Source organism: Equus przewalskii, chromosome 6, assembly GCF_037783145.1.
Source record: "Equus przewalskii isolate Varuska chromosome 6, EquPr2, whole genome shotgun sequence".
Classification (NCBI taxonomy): domain Eukaryota; kingdom Metazoa; phylum Chordata; class Mammalia; order Perissodactyla; family Equidae; genus Equus; species Equus przewalskii.
The window spans coordinates 75,792,759-75,814,955 of NC_091836.1; the positions used below are offsets into that span (position 1 = coordinate 75,792,759).

The window sequence follows — 22,197 nt, forward strand, 5'->3', positions numbered from 1 at the left end:
GCGTACCCCAGCGCAGGGACCCACTAGGGTCCGCTTCGCCGCCTGAAACAGCTCCAGTGCCCCTACAGGGCCACTTACTTTGATCTTCGAGGCTGCCGCGGGCCGAGGCCATGAGGACACAGGCCCGAGGCCCGCGGCTGCCGGGGCCTCCTCGGCCCACTCCGGCTCCTCGAACATGCGGGTGGGGAGTGCGAGGACGCGACGACCACGCACCTCTCCACGCGCAGAGCCCGTCTCCAGGAATCACAAGGCGCAGAACCGTCAGAACGCAGCCGGAAACCAAGGAGTGATAGCGACGGCGGCTAGAGCGGCCGGCGGAGTGCCGAAAACCATCGAGTTCAGACACTGGTGGGCTAGAAGGGCAAGGGAGGAGGGCGGGAAGGAGGCTCGCGCTGACCGGAGAGAGCGAGGGGCGGGGCCGAACGGCGGGCGCGGCCGGACCGGACCCCGGAGAAGGATCCTCCAGCCCGAATCCCGGTGAGTGTGGGAGCAGGCGTGCCCCCTCCCGAAGTCTCGAGCCCTGCCAACCCGTCACCCCTCACTCCGGCTGAGTTCCGAGTAGGGAACCAGGGCTCCCCCGGGGAAGGACCCCCGATCGCGTCCCCCAGGGTTTAGGGCGCCTGAACTTCCCTCCTCGCCCGGCTCTGTTCGCGAGTAGGGTGTCTTTGCTTGCTCTCTGACGTCCCTGTAGGAGATACTACCTCCTAATCAGCCCCTACCTCGCCCGGACCCGCCTTTCCCTCGCACCCAGGGGACACGGTCGGGGATCATCCCACTGCCCTGAACTTCGTCCCAGGCCTCCAGTAGCCGGGGACGCAGTGCCCAGACCCCCACCCCCAACACGAACGCTCGTCTCCTGCGGGGGACAAAACTTGGGGCTCACCCCCTTCCCTGGATCCCTCCACAGTCCCCAGGTTTCCCCAGTCTAGGGGACTCACCGCGGGGACGCTGCTATGGACGACATTTTTACTCAGTGCCGGGAGGGCAACGCGGTTGCCGTTCGCCTGTGGCTGGACAACACGGAGAACGACCTCAACCAGGGGTGAGCTGAGGTGCTTGGTGGGTGAGAGGAAGGGCAAAGACATGCTCCTCTCCGCGATGTGGGGTGCTTCACGTCTGGTGGTGGCGGCTGACTTTCCTATCCAGTGTGATGAATGCTAAGCACAGCTTGTGGGTGGCAGGGGGTCTCCACAGAGGAAGCTGTATTTGAGCTGAATCTTGACTGATGAATAAGAGTTTCACAGGCAGAGGCTGCAGAGAGCTTTCTAGCCTCAGTGAACTGCATGGACAAAACCTAGGAGGCGGGATAGAGCGGAGTGCCCTGAAATTGTCCGGAGTTCCATATGGCTGGAGGATAGAAGATCGCTGTGGGCTTCTGTGGGCTGAAGCATTGAGTACAAGTGGAGAACGACAGGAGATAAGTCTGGAAAAGTCTGCAGGAGTCAGCCAGATCATGCAAGGATATTTAGGTTATAATAAGGTATTTATTCTAAGAACAAGTGTTTAAAGCCGTGTGGTGATATGATGAGATTGTCCATTTCTTAAGTGTCATCTTGGACGCTTTGTGAAGAGCAAGTGGTGATGTAAAGAGAAACAATTGCCTAGTTTGTCCCAGAAGTGATAGCTTGGACTAAAATGGGGTCATATGAAAAAGAAGTGATCAGAGTCCTGAAACCTTTAGGATAAAGAATCGGTGAGACTTGGTGTAGGAATTGAGGAAGGTCAAAGATGATGACCAGGATTCTGACTGGGGCACTTCAGTAGACGGTGATTCCCTTTACTGAGGACGACAACTGAAGAATGATGAGTTCTGCCCTGGACATGTTAAAATGACAGTACAACGAAGTGGAAATCTTGAGTAGCTTGTTGGTTATGCAGATTTGGATTTCAGGAGAGAGATCTGACTTAGAGATACAGACTTGGAAGATATTAGCATACAGATGAAACCTGAAGACATGGGTGTGAGGGAGAGGGGATGAAGAGCCTGTAAGCCTGAAAATGAACAAGTGGTGGTTGAAGAAGAAACAGGAAAATGTTAGTAAAGCTTAGAGAAGTGAATGTTTCAACAAAGGGGGAGTGGTCAACAGCAGTATAGGCCACGGAGAAGTCAAGGAACGTGAGCACTTTAACCACTGAATTTACAATTAATGATATATTTATTTGATGATCTCTGTGAGGGGTGTTTCAGAAGGAAATGGGTAAAGAAACCAGATGACACTGGGTTCCTTCATTTAAGGAACTATACTGAATACCTCCTGTGCTGGGCACTAGAGGCCCAGAATCAGACCTAATGCCTGCTCTCAAGGCAGTGGCCTTATGGCAGGTTGAATGGGAGGTGAGGAAACAGAAACAGTGAGTGTAGACAAGTTCTTTAAGGTTGGCCAAGACAGGAAGGTAAGAAAAGCAGTAGTAATGTTGATTCAGGATAGTGGATTTTAATTTTTTTATTTTAAAATTTTATAAGTTTGGGAAAGTTTAGTTTTTAGGTTTGAGAGGTAAGGAACACTAGTTATCTTCATCCAGGCTTCACTGGTTCCCATTAGGCTCTAGTATTCCTCCATAATTTGCAGTCACTTGTTCTGTTTTTCATATACTTCTTCAAAGGGTGCCCTGATAAAGACAGTGAGCACTGTTACTATTTTGTTGTTGGGGTTATAAAGGCTTAAGTGAAGTTGTCCAGTGGGCCCAGCAACTAGGAAGACTCTGCTGCCAAAAGGTAAAGGGGTGACATTAATGAAACTGGAAGGCTTTGGTGCTGGTTTGAGGGGCTGAGCTTTGGAGGCACAAGCTGGCTGGGTATATGCTGGATATGAGGTGGGGGTGAACCCCCTGCTGGCCTCTTTGGGATTAAAGTCCAGGCCTTGAGATGACAGGCAGCCTGACGGTAGGTAGTACCCTTGTCCCCAAACTTTTGCCTTCAGGCTCTGGCCTGCTCTGGGGCCACAGCCTTCAGGAGGCTGATAAGTCAGGGCACATATTAAAGAACTGGGAGGCAAACTGACTGATAAGCCTGGGGTGGTAATTGCTTCGGGGAGTGGGCAGAGGATACCCAGGAAAGCTTTTGGTTATCTCTGTGAGCAGATGAGGGCAGCTGTGGAGGGAAATCATTAGGTTAAAGGCCACACCCCCCACCCTCAGCAGCTGTGGGGGGCATCAGGATGGCCCACGGTGGCCAGACCCCCAAGCAGCTCCAGGCCCCGCCTAGAGCCCCCACACGGGAAGTGACCGCAGCACTAAGGCATCCGGAGGCTGCGGCCAGGACCACGGACCGCCCCTTGCTCCGCCTCTTGGATCTGCTGCCCCGGACTGGAGGGAATTTCCTTTTATGGCCCCAGGCTGTCAGGCAGGACCAGCTCCCACCCAATTGTTTTGGGGTGTTTTGTACACTTTTTACTTTATAAAATATATGTCATTGGGGAAAGAAAAAAAGTCAGGTACACTTTTCTTTCTAAAGAAGTCATTCTCATTTTCTTGTTTTCTGTGTCCATGATTGCTTGAGTAGAGGAATCTTGTTTTATGTGGTGGCCTCATGAGTATTGACTTATCAAAAGCACTTCTCCTTTTCCTTATAAACCTTTCCTAAACATCACTTTAATTCCATTCCATTTTTAGATCTTAGTCTCAGTACCAGAGCCAATCAGTAAGCTTGCTCCCTCTCCCATGAGTTGTGGCCTTCCTTCTCCAGACAGCCCGCCATAAACATGCAGTAAACACCTGCTGTCAATCCATTTTCTCCACTTTACAGTCTAATAGACAAGAGAGCCCATTAACAGATTTTTACAATCCAGTGTGACAAGTACTATAGTAGAGGGATGTACAAGATGCAGTAGAAACGGAAAGGACCAACAGATGTTACATAAGCGATGCAGAGGAAACCAGATGAAGAATGCGACCATTTAATGAGATAGGGTGTGCCAGGGAAGAAAGGTTGGTGGGAGATGATGAAGACAACGAATCATATGGACTTTATGGGATTAGGTGGTGGTTGGTTGGGTTTGAAGCTTGGGGGAAGGTCTGTATTGGACAGCTTGGCGAGTTGCTGACATGAATGAGAATCAAAGTCCTGGAGAGGTAAGGTTTCCCAGGGAGAGTATGCAGAGTGACTATCAGTTTTTCCTGTATCAAAGCCTTTGCCCCCATCCCACCTCCAGATCAATGACCATTGCCCCTTCCTCAAAGGGACGATCATGGCTTCTCTCCCTTGCACTGGGCCTGCCGAGAGGGCCGCTCTGCTGTGGTTGAGATGCTGATCATGCGGGGTGCTCGAATCAATGTGATGAACCGTGGGGATGACACCCCCCTGCACCTGGCAGCCAGTCATGGACACCGTGATATTGTACAGAAGGTATTTATGAACCCCTCCCTGTCACCTACATCACATATATGCCTGGAAGTCACTATAATATACTGTAGAAAGTATATGTACTCTTCTCCCTCCTCGAATGCCACATCTTATTTAGGACTGACTGTGCCTTCTGCCTCTTTCTGTCTCTCTGGCCATTGGCACCAGCTGCTGCAGTACAAAGCTGACATCAATGCAGTGAATGAGCATGGGAACGTGCCCCTGCACTATGCCTGTTTTTGGGGCCAAGATCAGGTGGCAGAGGTGAGTACTCAGGCCTTGAGCCCTGGGCTGAGTGGGAAGCAAAGTCTGAGTCTGAGTGGAAGATTCTGGAACCCTCAATCCATCTTGTGACTACTACCGAGTATATGACACTCACAGGGTTTGTACTGTATCTGCATTCATGGTTGGTTGTGACTGCCAGGGAGGTAGCAGGGGCCCTCATCACAACCACCTTTTCATTACAGGACTTGGTGGCTAATGGGGCCCTTGTCAGCATCTGTAACAAGTATGGAGAGATGCCTGTGGACAAAGCCAAAGCACCCCTGAGAGAGCTTCTCCGAGGTCTGTCCTCCACCCCCCAGCTTGCGCCCTCATCTTGTCCCTGCCTATCTCCTCCCTCCATACTACAGCTGAGGCCAAGACCGTCTATCTTCCTTCCCCAGAACGGGCAGAGAAGATGGGCCAGAATCTCAACCGTATTCCATACAAGGACACATTCTGGAAAGGGACCACACGCACTCGACCCCGTGAGTCAGTTGTGAGGGGAGGGGTGATAACAGGGAATAATCCTGGGCTCCTGGGGCTGGGTTAGGGGGAAGCTGGGTACCTGACCTACCCACACTCTCAGGAAATGGGACTCTGAACAAACACTCCGGCATTGACTTCAAACAGCTCAACTTCCTGGCGAAGCTCAACGAGAATCACTCTGGAGAGGTGACCCCCGCCCTTCTTGGCCCTCCCTCCCCAAGCCCCCACAAATTACCTGCTCTGCACCTGTTTTAAGTTTCTCCTTCAGTTAGCAGGCAAGAAAGCGGTGGCCTTAGTTAAAGCCTCCTAACCCTTACCTGTCCCTCAGCTATGGAAGGGCCGCTGGCAGGGCAATGACATCGTTGTGAAGGTGCTGAAGGTTCGAGACTGGAGTACAAGGAAGAGCAGGGACTTCAACGAGGAATGTCCCCGGCTCAGGTGGGGCAAGGCCTAAACTGGAAGCTGCCGGTTCCAAGGAACCCTGACTAGCACCCAGAGGGAGATCTTTTATGCTGAATCTCAGCCAGGGACACTCTCTCCCTCTCCCAGGATTTTCTCGCATCCAAATGTGCTCCCAGTGCTAGGTGCCTGTCAGTCTCCACCTGCTCCTCACCCAACCCTCATCACACACTGGATGCCATATGGATCCCTGTACAATGTACTACATGAAGGCACCAGTAAGTAGAGGATGCCAAATTCCCTTGTAGGGGGGAGAGGGTGTGTAAGCCTCTCCGAAGTATTTGACTGTTGCCTTCTTTCTTAGATTTTGTCGTGGACCAGAGCCAGGCTGTGAAGTTTGCATTGGACATGGCAAGGGGCATGGCCTTCCTACACACACTAGAGCCCCTCATCCCACGACATGCACTCAATAGTCGTAGTGTGATGGTGAGGTCACAACTTCACTCCTGGCCCAGGCCCCCAGAAGCTCTTTCCCTATCTAGAATAGGACTTACCTCCTTCCACAAATCTATCTTCTCTTCCTCAGATCGATGAGGACATGACTGCCCGAATCAGCATGGCCGACGTGAAGTTCTCCTTCCAATGCCCTGGGCGTATGTATGCACCTGCCTGGGTAGCCCCTGAAGGTGAGTGAGGGTATCATGTTGGGAGGTACAGAAGGGCCAGCTCAGTAGTAATGGAAGGGGGCAGAGACAGGACAGGACAGGCAGCTGGAACAGCTAAGTCCTATCCCTCCAGCTCTGCAGAAGAAGCCTGAAGACACAAACAGACGCTCAGCAGACATGTGGAGTTTTGCAGTGCTTCTCTGGGAACTGGTGACACGGGAGGTACCCTTTGCTGACCTCTCCAACATGGAGATTGGAATGAAGGTGAGAGCACAACTGTATACACTTGTGTTGGGGGAATGGTGGTGGTAGTGACAATAACTGTGGTGGGGCTGGGCTCTTCCCACATTGTTTGGGTATACAGTAATCCTGTCCTGAGGGCTAGAGGCCTCTCCCCACATGACTCAAGTTCTGAGACCCACTTTGTTTTTCCCTGTATTTGCAGGTGGCACTGGAAGGCCTTCGGCCTACCATCCCACCAGGCATTTCCCCCCATGTATGTAAGCTCATGAAGATCTGCATGAATGAAGACCCTGCTAAGCGACCCAAGTTTGACATGATTGTGCCTATCCTGGAAAAGATGCAGGACAAGTAGGGCTGGAAAGTCTCTGCCTAAACTCCAGAGGTGTCAGGACACGGTTAGGGGAGTGTGCCTCCCCAGAGCTACAGGCCTCTGGTTGCCTTCCCTGCCTCCAGTCATGGTACTACCCCAGTCATGGGGCCCATCCCCTGCCCCCATCCCTACCACTGTGGCCCCAAAAGGGGCTGGGCTCAGAGCTTTGTCACTTGCCACACGATGTCTCCCAGCATGGGAGGGATCAGCCCTGCCTGTCACAATAAAGTTTATTATGAAAACAGGCTGGTGTGGGGTCAAGGGGACAGAGAAGTACATTTAGGTTGGGTGGCTCAGGTGAAGTAGTGCGGCTTCTTCACATTGATGCCATACTCGCTGAGGGCAGGGGTCAAGTCCTCCATGGTTAGAGTGTACTTGCGGTCCTGAGGGAAGAGGGAAGAGCACCAGCTGAGCACAGGAATCCCAGATTTCAGTCCCAGGTGGGTGACCCTGAGTAGGTCTTTCACCTCCCCTAGGGCTTAGTTTCCCCAAAGGGGTTTCTGGATAAATTAGGCCTCCGCTGCTGTGGGAGGTAATTACTGACTCCATGAGTCTCCCCTCACACCTTGCTCTTGCTTCGGGAGCTGCCAGAGGCTGTGCCCTTCATTTTGCAGTGCTGTAGGGCATCGTTGGCAATATCTGAGATGAATTTCTGGGCAGCTAGGGAGATGAGCCGAATTCTAGAGAGAAAAAACTGGTATGAGGAAGAGGTGGACAACGGACTCCACAGAAGCACCCAAGGCTCTAACCAGCTCAGAGGTTACTCACATGCGTGGGTCCGAGGCCTCAAAGCCAGCGCGGTTCAGGTAGTAACCGGTCACTGCATCTGGGATCTGAGGAATCAATTAGACGACTGTCAGTGTTAGCCCCATGCACTGGGGTGAGAGGGTGAGGGAAATGGGGGAGGCCAGGCCTGGCTACCACGAAGCTCACAGTTTGGGTGGGCAGAGGGGTTAAAATCACAAGAGCAGGTAGGGGTGCAAATACAAAAGGACGCTGGAAATCCAGCTGGTGTGGCAGAAAGTTGCGTGACAGCGAGCCAACAGCCTTGTTCAGGCAGTAAGCCCACCGTAGGCGTGTAATCCTCCAGCTGCATCAGGAAGTCCACCAGAGGCGTGCTGGACACCACTGGCTTCACGTCTCCGTTGGCCGCGCTCGGCAGCACGTAAACCCCATTAGACATGGCCCCCTCCGGGGGCGCCGCGCCGCCTGCCGACACCGGAGCTGGAGGAGAACCAGCAAACTGAGACACGGAGGTGGGGGGCGCAGAGCCCCGGCTAGGTCTGCCCTAAATCGTCTGCCCTCACCCGCCGCAGGGCCCAACCCAAGGCGCTGCCCTCACCCTCACCCTCACCCGTCCCGGCCCTCACCCGCCCCGCGCCGCTCGGCCGGCTCCCCGGCCCGCGCCGCCACGGGTCCCGTGCCCGCTGCCGCGGCTCCAGCCCCAGGCCCCCCTGCTGTCCCCACGGGGCTGGCCTTGTTCTCCGCAGCTGTGCCGGCCGGCAGCGCGGCGGGGGCCGAGACCGTGGGGGCCGGGCCCGGGGCCGAGGCGGCGGAGGCCGGCGCCGCCTCGGGGTCCGCGCCGGAGCCGCTGCAGCTCATCGGGCCGGTGGGAGAGGCGGCGAACAGAGCCGCTTCCGCTTCCGCTCACGTTACGCACACACCAGGGGTGACGTCACACGCCTCGCGACTCGCCTCGCTCGCGCCGTGTTCGCTGTCTCCCTTAGGCCTCTCGGTTTACCGGTTGCCCATCCTCCAGCTAGATGACGGAGACCGAAGGGCGGGGACCCAGCCTAGGAGAACGGTGCTGGCTGCGGACATTCCACCCTCTACCGCGCCGTGTTCTAGGCAGTTCCACTGGGATTGGAACCCTTGAATGTCGAGGACTCTCTTCTGTGGATCTGGGACCTCTCATTAAACCTGACGCCTAAAGACCTTGCTTTGGGCCTCATGGGCCCTCGACCACAGGTTGCCTGCCAGTCTGCATCCTTTATAGTTCTCTCATTCAGCCTTTTAAGGGTTATTAATAGAATTGGAAAGCCCCCCTCTTCGCCAGCTGCCCGGAGAAATGAGGGCAGCAGGAAGGCGCACATAGTGTTGCTGTAGATGGTGAAAGAGGTATTTCAGCCTGAGTAGACAACATGCAAAATCACAGCAAGTGAAAAAGTAGGGTTTTAAATGCAGCAAACGTTTATTTAATTCCTACTTGCCAATCCTGAGCTAGGGCCTGGGAATACAAGGTTAAGTAGGACAAGATTCTAGTCCTCTAGGCACCAACGGTCTTGGAAAAGGAGGCAAACAGGTAAACTGGCAATTTTAATATTATGTGGGATTTACAATTCTAGAGGTAGACATGGAGTGCAGTGCAAGGGAGAAAGGAACTAACATCTGCTTACTTTTCTGTGTGTCAGGTGCTCTATCAACTTGATTCCATTTAATTATTCCCTGCTTGTTATGAGAGGCAGGTATGGATATCCCCACTTAACAGAGGAGGAAAAAGGCTCAGGGAAATGAATGTACTTGCCCAAGGCTCTCTCCTAGTCTATATCAGAATCAAGAATCAAACAGGTTTGGTTTCAAAAATCTGATTTTTCTGCTGTGCCAAAATCAACTAGTTTCAGGGAGCCAAAAGGTTCACAAGAGAAGGTGACTTTTGAGCTGATTCTTAAAAGAATCCCAGAAATCAACCAGGCAAAGAGCATAGTAGGTAGTGTTAGTGGTAGTCAGGGGTAGTATTAAGGGCACAGAATCTGTTGAGCAAAAGTGAAAGTGTAGCGAGCAGGGGAATAGGGGAGGATAAACAACTTGTTACTCAGGAACAAATAGCAAGAGAGGGATCGGATTTGTGAGTCATAGTAAAAAAGCTTGAACTTTATCCAGTAGTCTTTGAGGGATCTCAATCAAGTAAATGACCTGATGGGATTTGCATTTTACTCTGGAAGATGGTTTAGGGAAGGGCAGGAAGTAAGGACACTTTTTGCAAGGGCCTCCTGCAGTTCAGAGGAGAGAGAATGTGGCTCTAAGCTAATGTAGTAGCAGTGGGGATGGAGAGAAGTAGATTAGTTCTAGATATATTTAGGATATATAATTGGCAGGACTTGTGGATTGATAAAGATATATTTAAGAGGTAAAGTCAATAGGACTTGTTGATTGGAGGTGGTGGTGGGGGAAGGTGAAGGAAATGGGAGTCTGGGATGACACATAGGTTTCTGGCTTTCTTTGAGGAAGCATAGTCTCATTTACCAAGAAACAAAAGAGAACAGTTTGTGATGGGGAAGGAGGGAGATCAAGAGTTGGGTATCACACATCTTGCATTTGAGATATCAATCCCCATTAGATAGAAAATCTGATTTAGGGAGATGATGATGGCTATGGATGCCAGTGATTGATTTCTTCCAGGGGACAATGGGTAGGGTGACAAGAACAAAAGACTAAGGATGGAGCAGTGAAGTACACCAACATTCAATGAGGAACAGAGAAAGAGAAGGAGGAAGAGGGAATGATAGAGGAAGAGGGAATGGTCAGAGAAGTTAAGTACTGCAAGCTAAGGAAGCAGAGCGAGTGGGCAACTATGACAAAGAGCCCCTAAAGCAGAGATTGAGACATGTGCACTGGATGAAGCAGCAGGGAGGCCATTGTTTCTCAATGTTAGTTGAAAAAGTGATAAAATGAGAGCAGAGGTTTTGTTGCAATGAATTGAGGAGCAAACATCAGGTGAAATAATATATACAAACAGTGTAGACAACCCTTTGGAAAAGTCTGGTTGAAAGGAGAAAGAAGAAATGGGGAGAGGGGGTTGGGGGAGGCTCCCAAACAGTACTGGTTATACTATCTGTAGAGGAACCTGAGGCAGGAGTAGGGAGACCTGAGTATGATGGAATAGAGTAGGTTTGGGAGTCAAGTCAAGCTCACAGCATTTCAGGGTTAGGGAGATAAGCTGTCTGCAGCAGTCAACACTTGAGGGTTCATCAGGGCTTCCAACAGTGCAGAACAAGGGACCGAGCCACCAGCGGTGGGGGAGGAGTCAGGCCCACTCTGTCAGCAGGAAAGGGTCAAGGGTTGATTAGTGTCTTCAGTAGGGCTGGAAAGTTGGGTGTTCCCCAGCCTGTCACAGGATCCCAGCCAGGGCCGGAGCAGAAACCCTGACCCTGCACCTCTTCATTCAGACAGGACTCATGGCAGCCACGGGTTACCTAGGGAGAAAATGGGCATCAGATTTGTGTCTGCTTGTCCCAGTACTAAGAGACTGCATTCCCTCACCCTGTATTCACATTCCAGGGTCCTCCCACACCATCAGAAGTGCCCTCAAGTTCATCTTAGCACTCCCCATACCCTAAGGAAAATGTCTGCACCCTCCCCTTCCACACTCACATCAAAGAGTCCTGCCCCACGCTGCTGGTAGAGTCTTGGGTTGAGAAAGCCAAGAGGAGGGTGACCACTGAGGATTCTGTGTTCATTTATCAGGGATAGGAGGCCCCCAAACACTGGAGTAGAGGCCTGCAAGGGTGAGCATGCAAGTAGAGGTTAGGGGTTCAGAGTGTTTGGACTTTGGGAGAGGGATATTTGAAAGTATCAGAAGCTTCTGAGGAGTCGGGGTTCTGGGTGCAAGGTCTTTTGGGTAGAAGGTAAGAGTAGTTGCTGAGTGGGGGTTTTGGAGTCAGGCTGATTCTCACCGAGGTACCAGACACCCATGGAATGGGCACGTTGTTACTGACCACCCAGTAGCCATCAGAAAGTGCAGCCACATCTGGGTAGGCACGGCCACTGGCATTGAAGTAACTGGATGGTGGCAAGTTGGGGCTGGAGCTCAGGAAGTGGGCTACAGCGTCCTCCTGAAAGGCATTGTTGAGTGAGTCTTGTCTGCTGAACTGAGGATCCCCCACCCATCCGCCCACACAAACATACACGTACCTGGTATGAAGGCTGTGGGAACACATTGCTAAAGCCACCACCACTGATATAGTCAACAACTTCATTCGTGACTCGGAAAGGATTCTGGAAGGATGTGCCTCCCACCGTGGTAACATAAGGACTGAGGGCAGAAGACAGCACTCAGATTGTAGGGGTCCCAAGGGGACCTCCAAAATGTGTGAGAATGGGGCAGTATGGCCTATATCTTGCTGGAGGGTCTGGACTCTGTAGGTAAGCATGTACAGGGGGATAACTAAGAGGTTTTGGCCCTTAAGGCATGGCCTGAGGTGACTGTGCACACTTTTCCCTACAGAACACCCACCAAATCTTCCACTAAAATGCCTGGGGACTGAGGAAGAGGAACACTGGGAGTTGTGTCCTACTCAGGAGACTTGGGGCCTGGGACCTACAGGAAGAAGAGGGGAGTGCAGTAACCAGAGCAGGTAAAGCCGAGGGCTGAGCCACAGGAGTACCTGATGGGGTCAGGCAAAGGTTCCAGGTCATGAGGTGACAGATGAAAGGTTGATAGTCACAGGTAAGTGGTGAGCCAGGGTGCTTACCTGGAGGCAGGGAAGCTCGGACGGAACTGATGTCTTCCAGAGACAGACCAACACCCAGCCCCACTGTCACCTGGGAGAGAGACTGAGTTTAGTGCTCAGATTAATTGGTCAGAGCTTGGTATGTGTGTTCAGATGTCAGAGAGGAAATTCAAGTTTTAGTCATTACTGCAAGAGATCAAAGTTTAGAGCTCAGGGCGGTGGTCCCTGTGGAGCTCAGATTATGAGTCAGAGATCAGGTTCAGGGGTCACTGTGGGGTCAAATAGGTTGGGTGGGTGAGGCAGGGGGGTCTAAGTTTAGAATAGGAGGTCACCTGAGGCAAAGAGGAGGGTAAGACCCCGAGCAGCAGCCTTCATGAACTCAGTGTTGACCCGTTGGATGTAGGCACTGCTGAGGGAGTCCTCGTCATCCCCATAGCTCACGGTGTGCACATGTGGCAGGGCTGACTCATTACTGAGCAGTAGGAGCCACTGCAGGAAGGGCTCTTGTGACTCGTGCCGGCCTGAATTTGTTTTGAGGGGTGGGGTACAAGGGCAGTCATTGGGGGGTGTTGTCAGGCTCTCCCTCTAGCTCATGGGATTCTCTACAGGGAGCAGGGATCAACACTCACCCCCACCCTTCTCCCCACCAACCAGTCCCCTTGGCAGTACCAGGGTTACTGTAGACCCAGGTGGAGATGTTGGCACCAGCACTCATCAGGTACTGTACATCTAGACTGGCCTCGATCCCAGCCAGGCCCCGGCCCTGTTGTCCGACGACGCGGGCTACTGATGCCTGGTGTGCAAAGTTCCCACCAAAGAGGCGCATGAACTCAGCCAGGTCTGAGTCACGGAAATACTGTTCCAGGAACTATGGAGGGAGTCAGAGCAGATATCATGGGTCAGAGGATGCAGCCCCAAGGGTCTGGGCAGGGGGTACTGTCCCAGATCACAGGATAGGGGATGAAAACCCAGGGATTAGAGTCAGAGAGCAAGCCCCAGTATGGTCGGGCACTTTGAGGAGGCTGTGAAGACCCTGGGCTATCTCTATGGCTCACCTGGGCACAGGCTTGGCTGTTGTTGGTTGTGCCAGAGCCCACGTCTTGTGCTGTCAAGTTGTATCGCTCACGGATGACAGATGGGGTCACCCCCAGGTGCAGGCCAACAGTCCCTGCCACCTGTGGCTCAGGGCGTTGCCTCAGGGATGATGTGGGGGGAAAGCGGTGCAGCCCCCCCACTGTGAGGAAGGGTCAGACTTGAGGAGGAGATCTTTTAGACTCCAACCCCCACTTTACTGCTGACCCCACGCCAAAACCCCCCAAGGCATCTAAACTTCTCCAGCCCCTGGCTGTGCTTGCCCCAACCCCCACCAATCCCACTGGGTATTACCAAAGTCCACATGGGAGGCCAAAGCCTTGGGGAGCTGGTAGGGACGTGGGGACCTTACGACATGGGTCTCTGTAGGTCCTCCCACATAGCGATGAAACTCAGCCCCAGAGAGCAGCAGCTCTGCCTGTCTGGAGATCAGAGATCAGAGAACAGAGGTCAGAAAGTATGGAACAGAGTAGCCGAGGCTGCCTGAGCATCACTGGACAGTTAATCTTTGTCTCCCCATGCACTAGCTCTCACCCACAAGCCCCCAGCAAGCTCTCAACTGCCTCCCATTGGGGCAACTAGTCTTCCTAATGGGATTATTGGTACCCTCCACAGGGAAAACATTCTCTCTCACCGGACACTCAGCCAGCAAGTCAGAAAGTCCTGTGTAGTCACTGAGTGGCAGTTCCGGGCTCCAGCTGCCAAGAGCCATTTTTGGACCGTGCTGAGGGTCAGTGGTGATGGCCGGACCAGTTCAGCCACATCCTCTAGGGTCAGGTATTTTCCTGCAGGGATTCGGTAGAGGTGCTTGCCTTCATTTGTTGCTTTTCTAAGTTGCCCTTTTTTGACTTCGACCAGAAGACACTGGGACTTCCCAGGGAACCTGGAGCAGTGTCTTGAGGGATGAATGGGAAGTTTCTGGCAAAAAGGCAGGCTGTGTAAGTGCAGGCTGTATCTGGGGGAAGAAATAGCTGGAGGGACTTGGAATGCCATGGCCAGGAGTATGGATTTATTGTAAATGTCAGTAGGTTGCAAATGCTCCACCATGGCATGCATCGCCACAATCATGAAAAACAAATGACGTTAATAAATTAAAAATTCCCATTTTAAGTTTATCTCCAATAGAAGTTTTCAAAACTTTCAGAGCCAATTATAAGATATCTAATGTAGCTCAAATCTTCATACTTGTTGATTTTAAGCTTAACATGATAGTGAGTCACTGTTTTCCTGCATGGAGTCATGCACGCGACTCCTGGGTGAATCTGAGACTGCCCCCTCACACACACACCACTCCTCCCCCCACCATAAAGGACTTTTTTTTGGACATTTTTATGGACATAAAGGAGCTGGGGAAGGACTCAATGCAGCTTGACCGTTGGAGCAAAACATTGACTGTTTGGGAGCAGAGTGAGGAATAGAGTGGGGAGTGGAGTGGAGGGAAGTCTGCAGACCTGCAGGCAACACAACTGAGTTGGTGGCAACAAGGGATGGTGAGAAGCAGACTCCTCCAAAGGCTATTTTGGAGTTGGAACTGGTAGCCTTAGTGTCTGAATGGAGGAGGAAATGGGAGTAGATTTGAGGGTTGGGGAGCAGTTTGAGCCCCTATATGTACTAGGTGCTACTTCCCCTTTGTCTGGTAGCTGGTAAGCAATATAGTCAGAATCTGAATCCAGATCTGACCACAAAGCCTGTGCTCTTAACTGCTTCTAGTTTTAGGTTTTTAGCCTGATGAACACAGGTGGAAAGTTTTGAGGGAAAGAATGTGAGTTAGTTTCAGACAGATTAGTTCCAGTTCACTTTTTTATTCAGAAACTGTTCAATGAGAGCCACTGCTGTTCATCTGCTCTATATCACCCCTTGACAGGCACTGACAGCATGACTCTGATGTGATCTGCACCATCCCATGCTCAGCCCAGCCCTGTGTCCCCCTCCACTGCATCCCACATCCCACCCCCAGTCCCGACATGCACCGTATCGAGGAGAGCTGGGATCCGACACAGCCTGCACCAGCTTGGACAGTCTCTCCAGGTTCTGCTGTCTCAGGGCAAAGGTGAGACTCAGCTCTTCCTCAGGGTCCACACGGCCCAGGGACACCCAGCCTGGGGGCAGCCTGCAGAGTCAGGGTCAGGAATATGGTCTTCATTAGGGTGGGGATGGGAAATGATAGTCATGGAAGGTTCCGGATTAGGGGCTGAGTCCTTGGGTAGGATCCCAGAAGCAGATATGGCTCACAGAGGTGAGTGATCGGGGACTGGGCCTGGGAACCTGGGGATGAGACTATGGAGTGGCTACCAGGAGTGGGTACCAGGAGGTGGTAAGAGGGTGAGGGAGGCTAGGACCAGGACAGTGGGTGCAGGACAGGGCAGAGGGAAGGGGGCAGTCAGTGCTAAATCAACTTACGTCCGCAGCTGGTCAGGCTCCGGGCTGTAACTGCATTTGCCAGTGACAAAGAGGGCAAGAAGCCCGAGGAGGCTGCAGGGGCGGCAGGTGGAGTTTCAGCGGCAGCCAGACTGTCACTGCATTCCCGCCCTCCAACAACTCCCTCCAATGTGATCCCCTTCTCCCGGGGGCCCCCTAATCTCTCACCAGGCTCGGAGTCCCATTCCACCTTTCTGCAGATCTGCTGTCATGTGACGGATCACATGAGCCCTACATTCCAGCACCATCACCACCCCTCTAGAAACTAGTGACGTTGCTGGCTCCTCCCTCCACTGGGGCGGTCCTGAATTCTGGGGAACGGGTGGGGCTGCCACTCGATTCTCATTCTCTCTCTGTGGCCCATCAAGCCCTGGGTAAGCCCAGGGCTCCCCTCTGCTGCCAGAGTCCAAGCAGGATGCACCACAGGGTGTATGGGAGGTGTTTAAGAACGGGGCTCTGGACCTTGAGGGTATTATGTTCAGTGAAATAAGCCAGATAGAGAAAGACAATCTCTGTATGACTCCACTCACATGTGGAAGATAAACACGTGGACAAAGAGATCAGATTAGTGGTTACCAGGGGAAAGGGGGATCGGGGGTGGGCACAAAGGGTGAAGTGGTGAACCTACAATATGACTGACAAATAATAATGTACAACTGAAATTTCACAAGGTTGTAAACTATCATAACCTCAATAAAAAATAAAATAGAAAAAAGAAGGGAGGGAGGGAGGAAGGGAGGAAGGAAGGAAGGGAGGAAGGAAGAAAGGAGCTCTGAAGGCCATAGACCCATAGACCCTGGTTCTTCCTAGCTGTATGATATCTTGAAAGTCCCCTAACCGCGGGGAGCCTAGATTTCTTCCTTTAGAATATGGAGACGATTATATTAAAAGTGCTCTGCCTCAGGGTTGCAGTGAGAATTTACAGAGATAAAGCAGGCAAATCACTCAGCAGAGAGCCTGACATGGCAAAGGCTCAATGAATGGGAGCTATTATTACATGTGGATATATAGTAGCCCTGGGAAAAACATACCCTTGGCTGCTCTCGTATCCATCCCTTCCTCCTTGAAGACCCTCAGGCCTGGAGCCGGTCATCCCTAAGATCTCTCCCCATCCAGCCAATCCCTCTGTAAGTCACTGCCACAAGCAAGCCCCTGCTGTCTGCCTTTTCCCTGCCCTCCTGCCCGTGCTAGAGGGAAAGGTGGACTGTAGAGAGATGGGACAGTCAGCCTCAGGCTAGGCCTGTGCTCCCAGTGCCATCCCCACCCCAGACACCCCTATGTCCACCACCTTTCTGTGCCTCCTGAGGTGTCCACATGTGCCAGGTGCCTTCCAATCATCCCCCACCCCCATCCCCACAGAACAGACCCAGACGCTGGATACAAACTGCAGTTTATTAAGGCTCCAGAGTGAGAATTGGCACTTGGTTCTGGGTAGGGGCAGGGGTGCCAGTGAAACCCAAAGGAGCTGGGCCCAAACAGGTTGGAGAGACCTCTCCCCATCCCCCTACCCCCTAATAAATAAAGTCTCAGCTCCATCTCAAGGTGCTGGCGCAGGGCAGGAAGCCCTCACTGAGGAGAGCCCAGGGCTGCTGCCTCCTTCATATTTCTCCCCACATTGGACCTGGCCACAGGTCAGTGCCCAACAGGGCTTCTGTGATGCTGGTGCTCTGATGGGGCTGGGGTGAGACGTGAGACCTGCCCCCACTGGAGGAGTTTGGGATGGGGAGCTGGCCTCCCCCATGGCCAGTCATGGTCCGAGGCTGCCCAGGGCAGGCTCAGATGGGGCCTGCATTGGGGACACTGTGCGCATCCCAGGTCGGGGCCCAGCCTGGGCCACAGCTAGATGTGCAGCTCCGTGTCATCAGGTGGCTCCAGGCCGGACTCTGCGCTGAGTGCTGAGGCTGAGGGGCCCTGGGCCACCCCAAATGGCGAGACAACGGGTGAGCGAGCAGCCAGAGGAGACAGTGAAGGTGAGAAGCTGGGGGACATGGCAGCTGAAGACAGAGAGCCTTCATGGCTGATGGGGGAGCGGTGAGAGGCTGGTGGGAAGATGGCCCGAGTTGCAGCTGTGCTGGCTGGCTTGGGGGGCACAGACTTGGCTCCTGGGTGGGCCACAGCTGTGATGAGGGGTGGTGGGTCAATACGGGGAGCTGGGGGACATGGCCGAGCTTCATCCTTGAGCCGGGCGATTTCTGTGAAGACGCTGGCCAGCGGCTGGAACTGAGGGCACCAGCTCAGCAGATAGTCCCAGTTATAGCTGCCACGGAGCTCCTCCTCACCAGCCACAATGGCTGTCAGCGCACCTGCCACACATGGCTTGCCATCTGCTGGGAAGCCATAGTCCCCAGTGGGTGCAGGGCTCAGGCCACAGCCCCCGAGGAAGGTTGTGGCAGTGGCTGGAGGGCCCTCTTCTCGGTACAGAGTGGCTCCTGCACCTGGCAGCAACAGCCCTGCCTTGCGGCCCTTATACCAGGTGTCAGGGGCAGGTGGCTCACAGGACGTGTCACTCAGTCCATCTGCATCCTGCTGGATGCCTGAGTCAGGGCCACGGGCAGCCAGGGAGGAAGCCACACTGGCCACACGGGGGAACTCGTTGATCATGCGGATCTCATCATCCTCTGCAGCCTCTGCTGAGCCTCGGCCACTTGAGTGTGAAGGGTCCAGGGAGCCACCACGGGGGTAGGGTCCTCCAGCTCCTGGCCCACCATAGCTGGGGAGAGTCTGGTGATAGAGGTGCTCTGAGGGCGGTGGGCTAGGTGGCTCTCGGCCCAGCTTCTGCAGGGAGCCACTGGCCAGGGGTGCTGCCTGTGACATTGGGCCAGGAGCAGCCTCAGCCTTGCGGCTACGGGCCCGCACCAGCCCTAGGACCAGGGCTGCCAGTGCAAGCACCACCACAACTCCCAGGGAGGCCGCCACAGCCCCCACCAATAGCAGGTTGAGGTCAGGTGCCAGGCCCAGTGCAGTGTGGGTGATATCTACAGTCACGGGCACTGTGGCACTCCGGGAACCAGGGAGAGGCCCCCGTGCCACCACCTCCAGCCTCAGCTCCCGTGGTGCCTCCCGCCGGGTCCGGCCTCCACCCCCAGAGGTGCCTGTTCCACTGCCTGGTGCTCTGCTGTCCACTCGCAGATACAGGGCTCCTGTAGTCTGGTTGATGCCAAAATAGGGGGAAGAAGTGGCAAGAGAATAGAGCACCAGGCCATCTGCACCTCCATCCTCGTCTGTGGCCTGCACATGACCCAGGCTGTGGCCTCGCCGGGCACCTTCTGGCACTTGGAAGTGGAAAGCTGGAGCCAGGAATACTGGGTCATACTCATCCTCACCAGTCACCAGCACTGACACAGTGACTGAGGCTGAGAGATTCCCAGCATCGGCGGCACCCACCAGCAGCTGGAAGCTTCCTGTGTGCTCATAGTCAAAGGCCACTCGTGCCCGCAACTCCCCCGTTGAGCTGTTCAGTGCAAATGCCTCACGGCCCTCAGGCCCTGGCCCGGCCTCCAACAGGCTGTAGCGCAGCCTCCCAAAAGCCCCAGCATCCCCATCAATTGCATGCAGAGTGGTCACAAGAGTGCCTGGAGGTTGATTCTCTGCCAGGCTAGTGCTGAGCAAGCTCAGCGGGAAGGCTGGGCTGTGGTCATTCACATCCTGGACCTCGATGGTCACTGGTGCCAGAGCAAAGTGTGCCCCGGCAGGGTCGGCAGCCTGTACTACAAGCTGATGTTGAGCCTGGGTCTCACAGTCCAAGGGGCGAGTCAATCTCAAGGCACCTGAGCTCTCATCCAGCTCAAAGAGCCCCAAAGGGTCACCTGAACTGAGAGTGAAACGCACGAGGCCATGAGGGCCTGGATCAGCGTCGGAGGCCTCCACGTGCAGGAGCTCGGCTCCAACAGGTGTGTCCTCTGGTACTGCCATGCGGTAGGATGCTCGGGTGAAGACAGGTGGGTTGTCGTTGACATCCAGCACAGTGACAGTGACTGGCACAGCTGAGCTGCGAGGTGGCTGCCCCCGGTCAGCTGCAGCCACAGTTAGATTGTACTGGGTTAGGCTTTCAAAGTCTAGAGGCTCAAGCAACACCAGGCAGCCCAGTGCCCGGGGGCCTAGTCCACCACCCTCCCCAGTCTCAGCCAGCCGGGGTTCCAGCTGGAAGACTCGGCCTCGGTTGCCACTGACGATGCTGTAGTCCACGGTGGCATGGGTGCGGCTTCCATCAGCATCTGTGGCCTCTAGGGTGAGCAGGGTGGAACCAGGGGGCAGATCCTCGGCCACAGCCACACGGTAGTGTGGCAATGTGAAGCTCGGGGCATGGTCGTTCTGGTCTTGCAGCTGCACATGCACTGTGGCTCGTGCTGCCCGGCCTGGCATCCCATGATCTCGTGCCTCCAGCACCACATCCACCACTCCTGGCCCCTCACGGCCCAAGGCCACTGTTCCCAACGTCGTGAACAAGGTCCCTGAGATGAGAAGGGAATGGAGAGAAACATGCATTCAGCAGAGGCTGTGGGTGAGCAGACGGGTGACGCTTCAGGGCCTAGGAAGTGGCCTCAGACATCAGACTCCAGGGAATGGCCTGTGTGCTGGGAGATTATGGAATGGCCTCCAGGATTCAAGGAACAGCTTCTAGACATGCAGCCACAGCTTAAAATAGAGACAAAGGGGGAAAAATGTCCTCCCTGGGTCAGAGATCCAGGAGTTAAGAGTTCAGGCAATAAATTCCAGGAATGAGGTCAGAATATGGCCCAACACAGTCAAATAGAGGGGGTCAGATCCCAGGAAGGACGCACCGTTGTTGGGGTCAACACTGAAGCCCTCAGCACTGGAAGCCAGGTGATAGGAGATGTGACCATTGGCACCTGAGTCCCGGTCAGTGGCAGAGACGGAGAGAATGGCACTGCCTGGGGGTGTGTGCTCAAGCAGCATTACCTGAGGTATGAAGACAAGTGTTTATGGCCAAGCTTCCTAGCTGCCCTGCTGCCCACTCAGCCTATGTTCTGCGGCTTGGTCCTATGAGCCCTGCTTGGCATCCATTCCAGTTTGAAGCCCATACTCTCTAGTATTCAAATTACTCACCTTCCCTCAGTTTTATGCACAGGATGCAGAATCTGGACACAGTTCCCAGGACTTGGAAGGCTGCTTTAACATGGGACCCTCCCATCTCCAGAGCTCCATCCCCAGGTCAGTTCCAATGCCCAGGCCACCCCAGACACTTCTAGCCTTCTCACTTCTCTCCAAAGTGAACAACCCTGGGCCCAGGTTTGGGGGCATCTGTGGGCATCAGCACCTGGTAGAGGCTCTGCGAGAAGGCAGGCGCATTGTCATTGACATCCTCCACCAGTACTGTGAGGTTGGCACGGCCCTCATGAGGGCCATCATGGGCCAGCAGCTGCAGGTGGTAGCGGTCACGCTGTTCGAAGTCCAGTGGGCCTGTGAGGGAAAGGCGGCCTCCATAGCGGCCTATGCTGAAGGGATCCTGGGGCCCAGAGGGGCTCAGCACATACCACAGCACCGGTCCAGAGTCCACGTCATTCCCTGTGACCTGTGCGATCTCTGAGCCCAATAATGCATCTGCAATACATGAGGCAAGTGTGTTTGGCATGGTGCCAGGCACTCTTGGAGCCCCAGGATGTGGAACAGTGCCACCCTACCACCCTTTGAACCTCTCAGTTTACCCAGCCCTCACCTTCCGACACTCGGAGCTCCCAGGGTTGGGGGATGGTGGGGCGATTGTCATTGGTGTCGATGACCATCACTGTCAGGGTAGCTGAGCCCACCAGGGCTGGGCTTCCTCTGTCTGTGGCCATCAGCACCAGCCTGGACACAATCAGGGGTGGGGCCTGGGGATAAGGGAGAACCCTGGGCAGGGCTAGGAAGCCTCAGGACAAGTTGGGAGTTGGAAGGCTCAAGGATGTGGCTTAGGAATTAAGGGGGATTCAAGGCAGAGCTTGAAACTGGACAGACCCAGTATGAGGTATCAGGGTCTACAGAACCAGGCCTCACCGTGTTTCGGCCCAGATCTCACGGTCCAGGATGGCTGTGGTAGTGATAGTGCCCGTGGCTGGGTCTACGTGGAACAACCCCCGTGCTGGCTGGGATGCGGCCAGACTGTAGGAGATCTGTCCACTGGGGCCTTGATCCAGGTCATCTGCCTCCACCTGGTAGGAGTAGGAGGCTGCTGGCACTGGCCTGGGCAAGTTCAACCAGCCCTGCCCCTCATCTTCCCATCATATCCCATACCTGCAGCAGGGGCCCTTCCAAAGGCCTGGACTCAGGCAGGAAGGCCACGTAGTGGGGCCGCAGGAAGCGGGGAGCATTGTCATTGGCATCTTGCAGGGTTAGGGTCAGTACAGAGAAGGCAAAGGCTCCTCCGCTCTCTGCCTGCAGCACCAGTCGCAGCCGTGGGCTTGCCTCAAAGTCCAGCCCCTCTGCTGAGCGAACTGTGATGGCTCCTGGGGGTAGGCAGAATGCATCATT

At 54.1% G+C, this 22,197-nt stretch overlaps 5 protein-coding genes across 18 annotated transcripts in view; 1 reads left to right on the forward strand and 4 right to left on the reverse strand.

Moving 5' to 3' along the window:
• RRP8 (ribosomal RNA processing 8) overlaps nucleotides 1–404 on the reverse strand; it is a 46,977-nt gene extending 46,573 nt beyond the window's left edge. For 11 of the 12 annotated variants that reach the window (XR_011541585.1, XR_011541586.1, XM_070626127.1 and 8 more), the window contains exon 1: nucleotides 79–355. Coding sequence is in view for 10 of the 12 variants with exons in the window: in XM_070626127.1 (XP_070482228.1) it covers nucleotides 79–177 (99 nt within the window). In the remaining 2 variants the exon portion in view is untranslated. Of the gene's footprint in view, nucleotides 1–78 lie in introns of all 12 variants that reach the window. The other variant, XM_008524137.2, reaches the window with a different exon arrangement.
• On the forward strand, nucleotides 317–7,011 carry ILK (integrin linked kinase). Of its 2 annotated transcripts, XM_070626133.1 has the most exons (14): nucleotides 355–477; nucleotides 908–1,042; nucleotides 1,245–1,480; nucleotides 4,180–4,345; nucleotides 4,511–4,606; nucleotides 4,810–4,906; nucleotides 5,008–5,091; nucleotides 5,193–5,278; nucleotides 5,421–5,530; nucleotides 5,642–5,769; nucleotides 5,856–5,977; nucleotides 6,078–6,177; nucleotides 6,290–6,420; nucleotides 6,602–7,011. In XM_070626133.1, exons 4-14 carry the CDS (start codon nucleotides 4,244–4,246, stop codon nucleotides 6,749–6,751), a joined length of 1,206 nt encoding a protein of 401 aa, XP_070482234.1. In that variant the 5' UTR covers nucleotides 355–477; nucleotides 908–1,042; nucleotides 1,245–1,480; nucleotides 4,180–4,243; the 3' UTR covers nucleotides 6,752–7,011. The 2 variants fall into 2 exon arrangements, with proteins under 2 accessions (XP_070482233.1, XP_070482234.1); XM_070626132.1 differs by lacking the exon at nucleotides 1,245–1,480 and having other exon boundaries at nucleotides 317–477.
• On the reverse strand, nucleotides 6,986–8,404 carry TAF10 (TATA-box binding protein associated factor 10). Its single transcript, XM_070626138.1, has 5 exons — nucleotides 8,140–8,404; nucleotides 7,839–7,993; nucleotides 7,538–7,602; nucleotides 7,335–7,449; nucleotides 6,986–7,152 (listed from the first exon to the last, which is right to left on the reverse strand). The coding sequence occupies exons 1-5, from the start codon at nucleotides 8,369–8,371 to the stop codon at nucleotides 7,063–7,065; spliced, it is 657 nt and encodes a 218-aa protein (XP_070482239.1). The 5' UTR covers nucleotides 8,372–8,404; the 3' UTR covers nucleotides 6,986–7,062.
• A 532-nt stretch (nucleotides 8,405–8,936) lies between these two features.
• On the reverse strand, nucleotides 8,937–16,019 carry TPP1 (tripeptidyl peptidase 1). Of its 2 annotated transcripts, none has more exons than XM_008524139.2 (13): nucleotides 15,898–16,019; nucleotides 15,712–15,783; nucleotides 15,282–15,421; nucleotides 13,946–14,096; nucleotides 13,606–13,733; nucleotides 13,275–13,453; nucleotides 12,889–13,087; nucleotides 12,552–12,740; nucleotides 12,241–12,310; nucleotides 11,681–11,801; nucleotides 11,443–11,601; nucleotides 11,141–11,266; nucleotides 8,937–10,962 (listed from the first exon to the last, which is right to left on the reverse strand). In XM_008524139.2, the coding sequence occupies exons 1-13, from the start codon at nucleotides 15,975–15,977 to the stop codon at nucleotides 10,822–10,824; spliced, it is 1,755 nt and encodes a 584-aa protein (XP_008522361.1). In that variant the 5' UTR covers nucleotides 15,978–16,019; the 3' UTR covers nucleotides 8,937–10,821. The 2 variants fall into 2 exon arrangements, with proteins under 2 accessions (XP_008522361.1, XP_070482222.1); XM_070626121.1 differs by having other exon boundaries at nucleotides 12,241–12,305; nucleotides 12,547–12,740; nucleotides 15,898–16,009.
• Nucleotides 16,020–17,107: 1,088 nt separating this feature from the next.
• The window catches only part of DCHS1 (dachsous cadherin-related 1), a 35,713-nt gene continuing 30,623 nt past the window's right edge, over nucleotides 17,108–22,197 (reverse strand). Inside the window, exons 16-21 of the mRNA XM_070626139.1 lie at nucleotides 21,961–22,172; nucleotides 21,724–21,878; nucleotides 21,407–21,537; nucleotides 21,008–21,291; nucleotides 20,511–20,649; nucleotides 17,108–20,180 (exon numbers count right to left, since the gene is read on the reverse strand). Of these exons, the coding sequence (XP_070482240.1) occupies nucleotides 17,569–20,180; nucleotides 20,511–20,649; nucleotides 21,008–21,291; nucleotides 21,407–21,537; nucleotides 21,724–21,878; nucleotides 21,961–22,172 (3,533 nt within the window). The 3' untranslated portion in view covers nucleotides 17,108–17,568. The remainder of the gene's footprint in view (nucleotides 20,181–20,510; nucleotides 20,650–21,007; nucleotides 21,292–21,406; nucleotides 21,538–21,723; nucleotides 21,879–21,960; nucleotides 22,173–22,197) is intronic.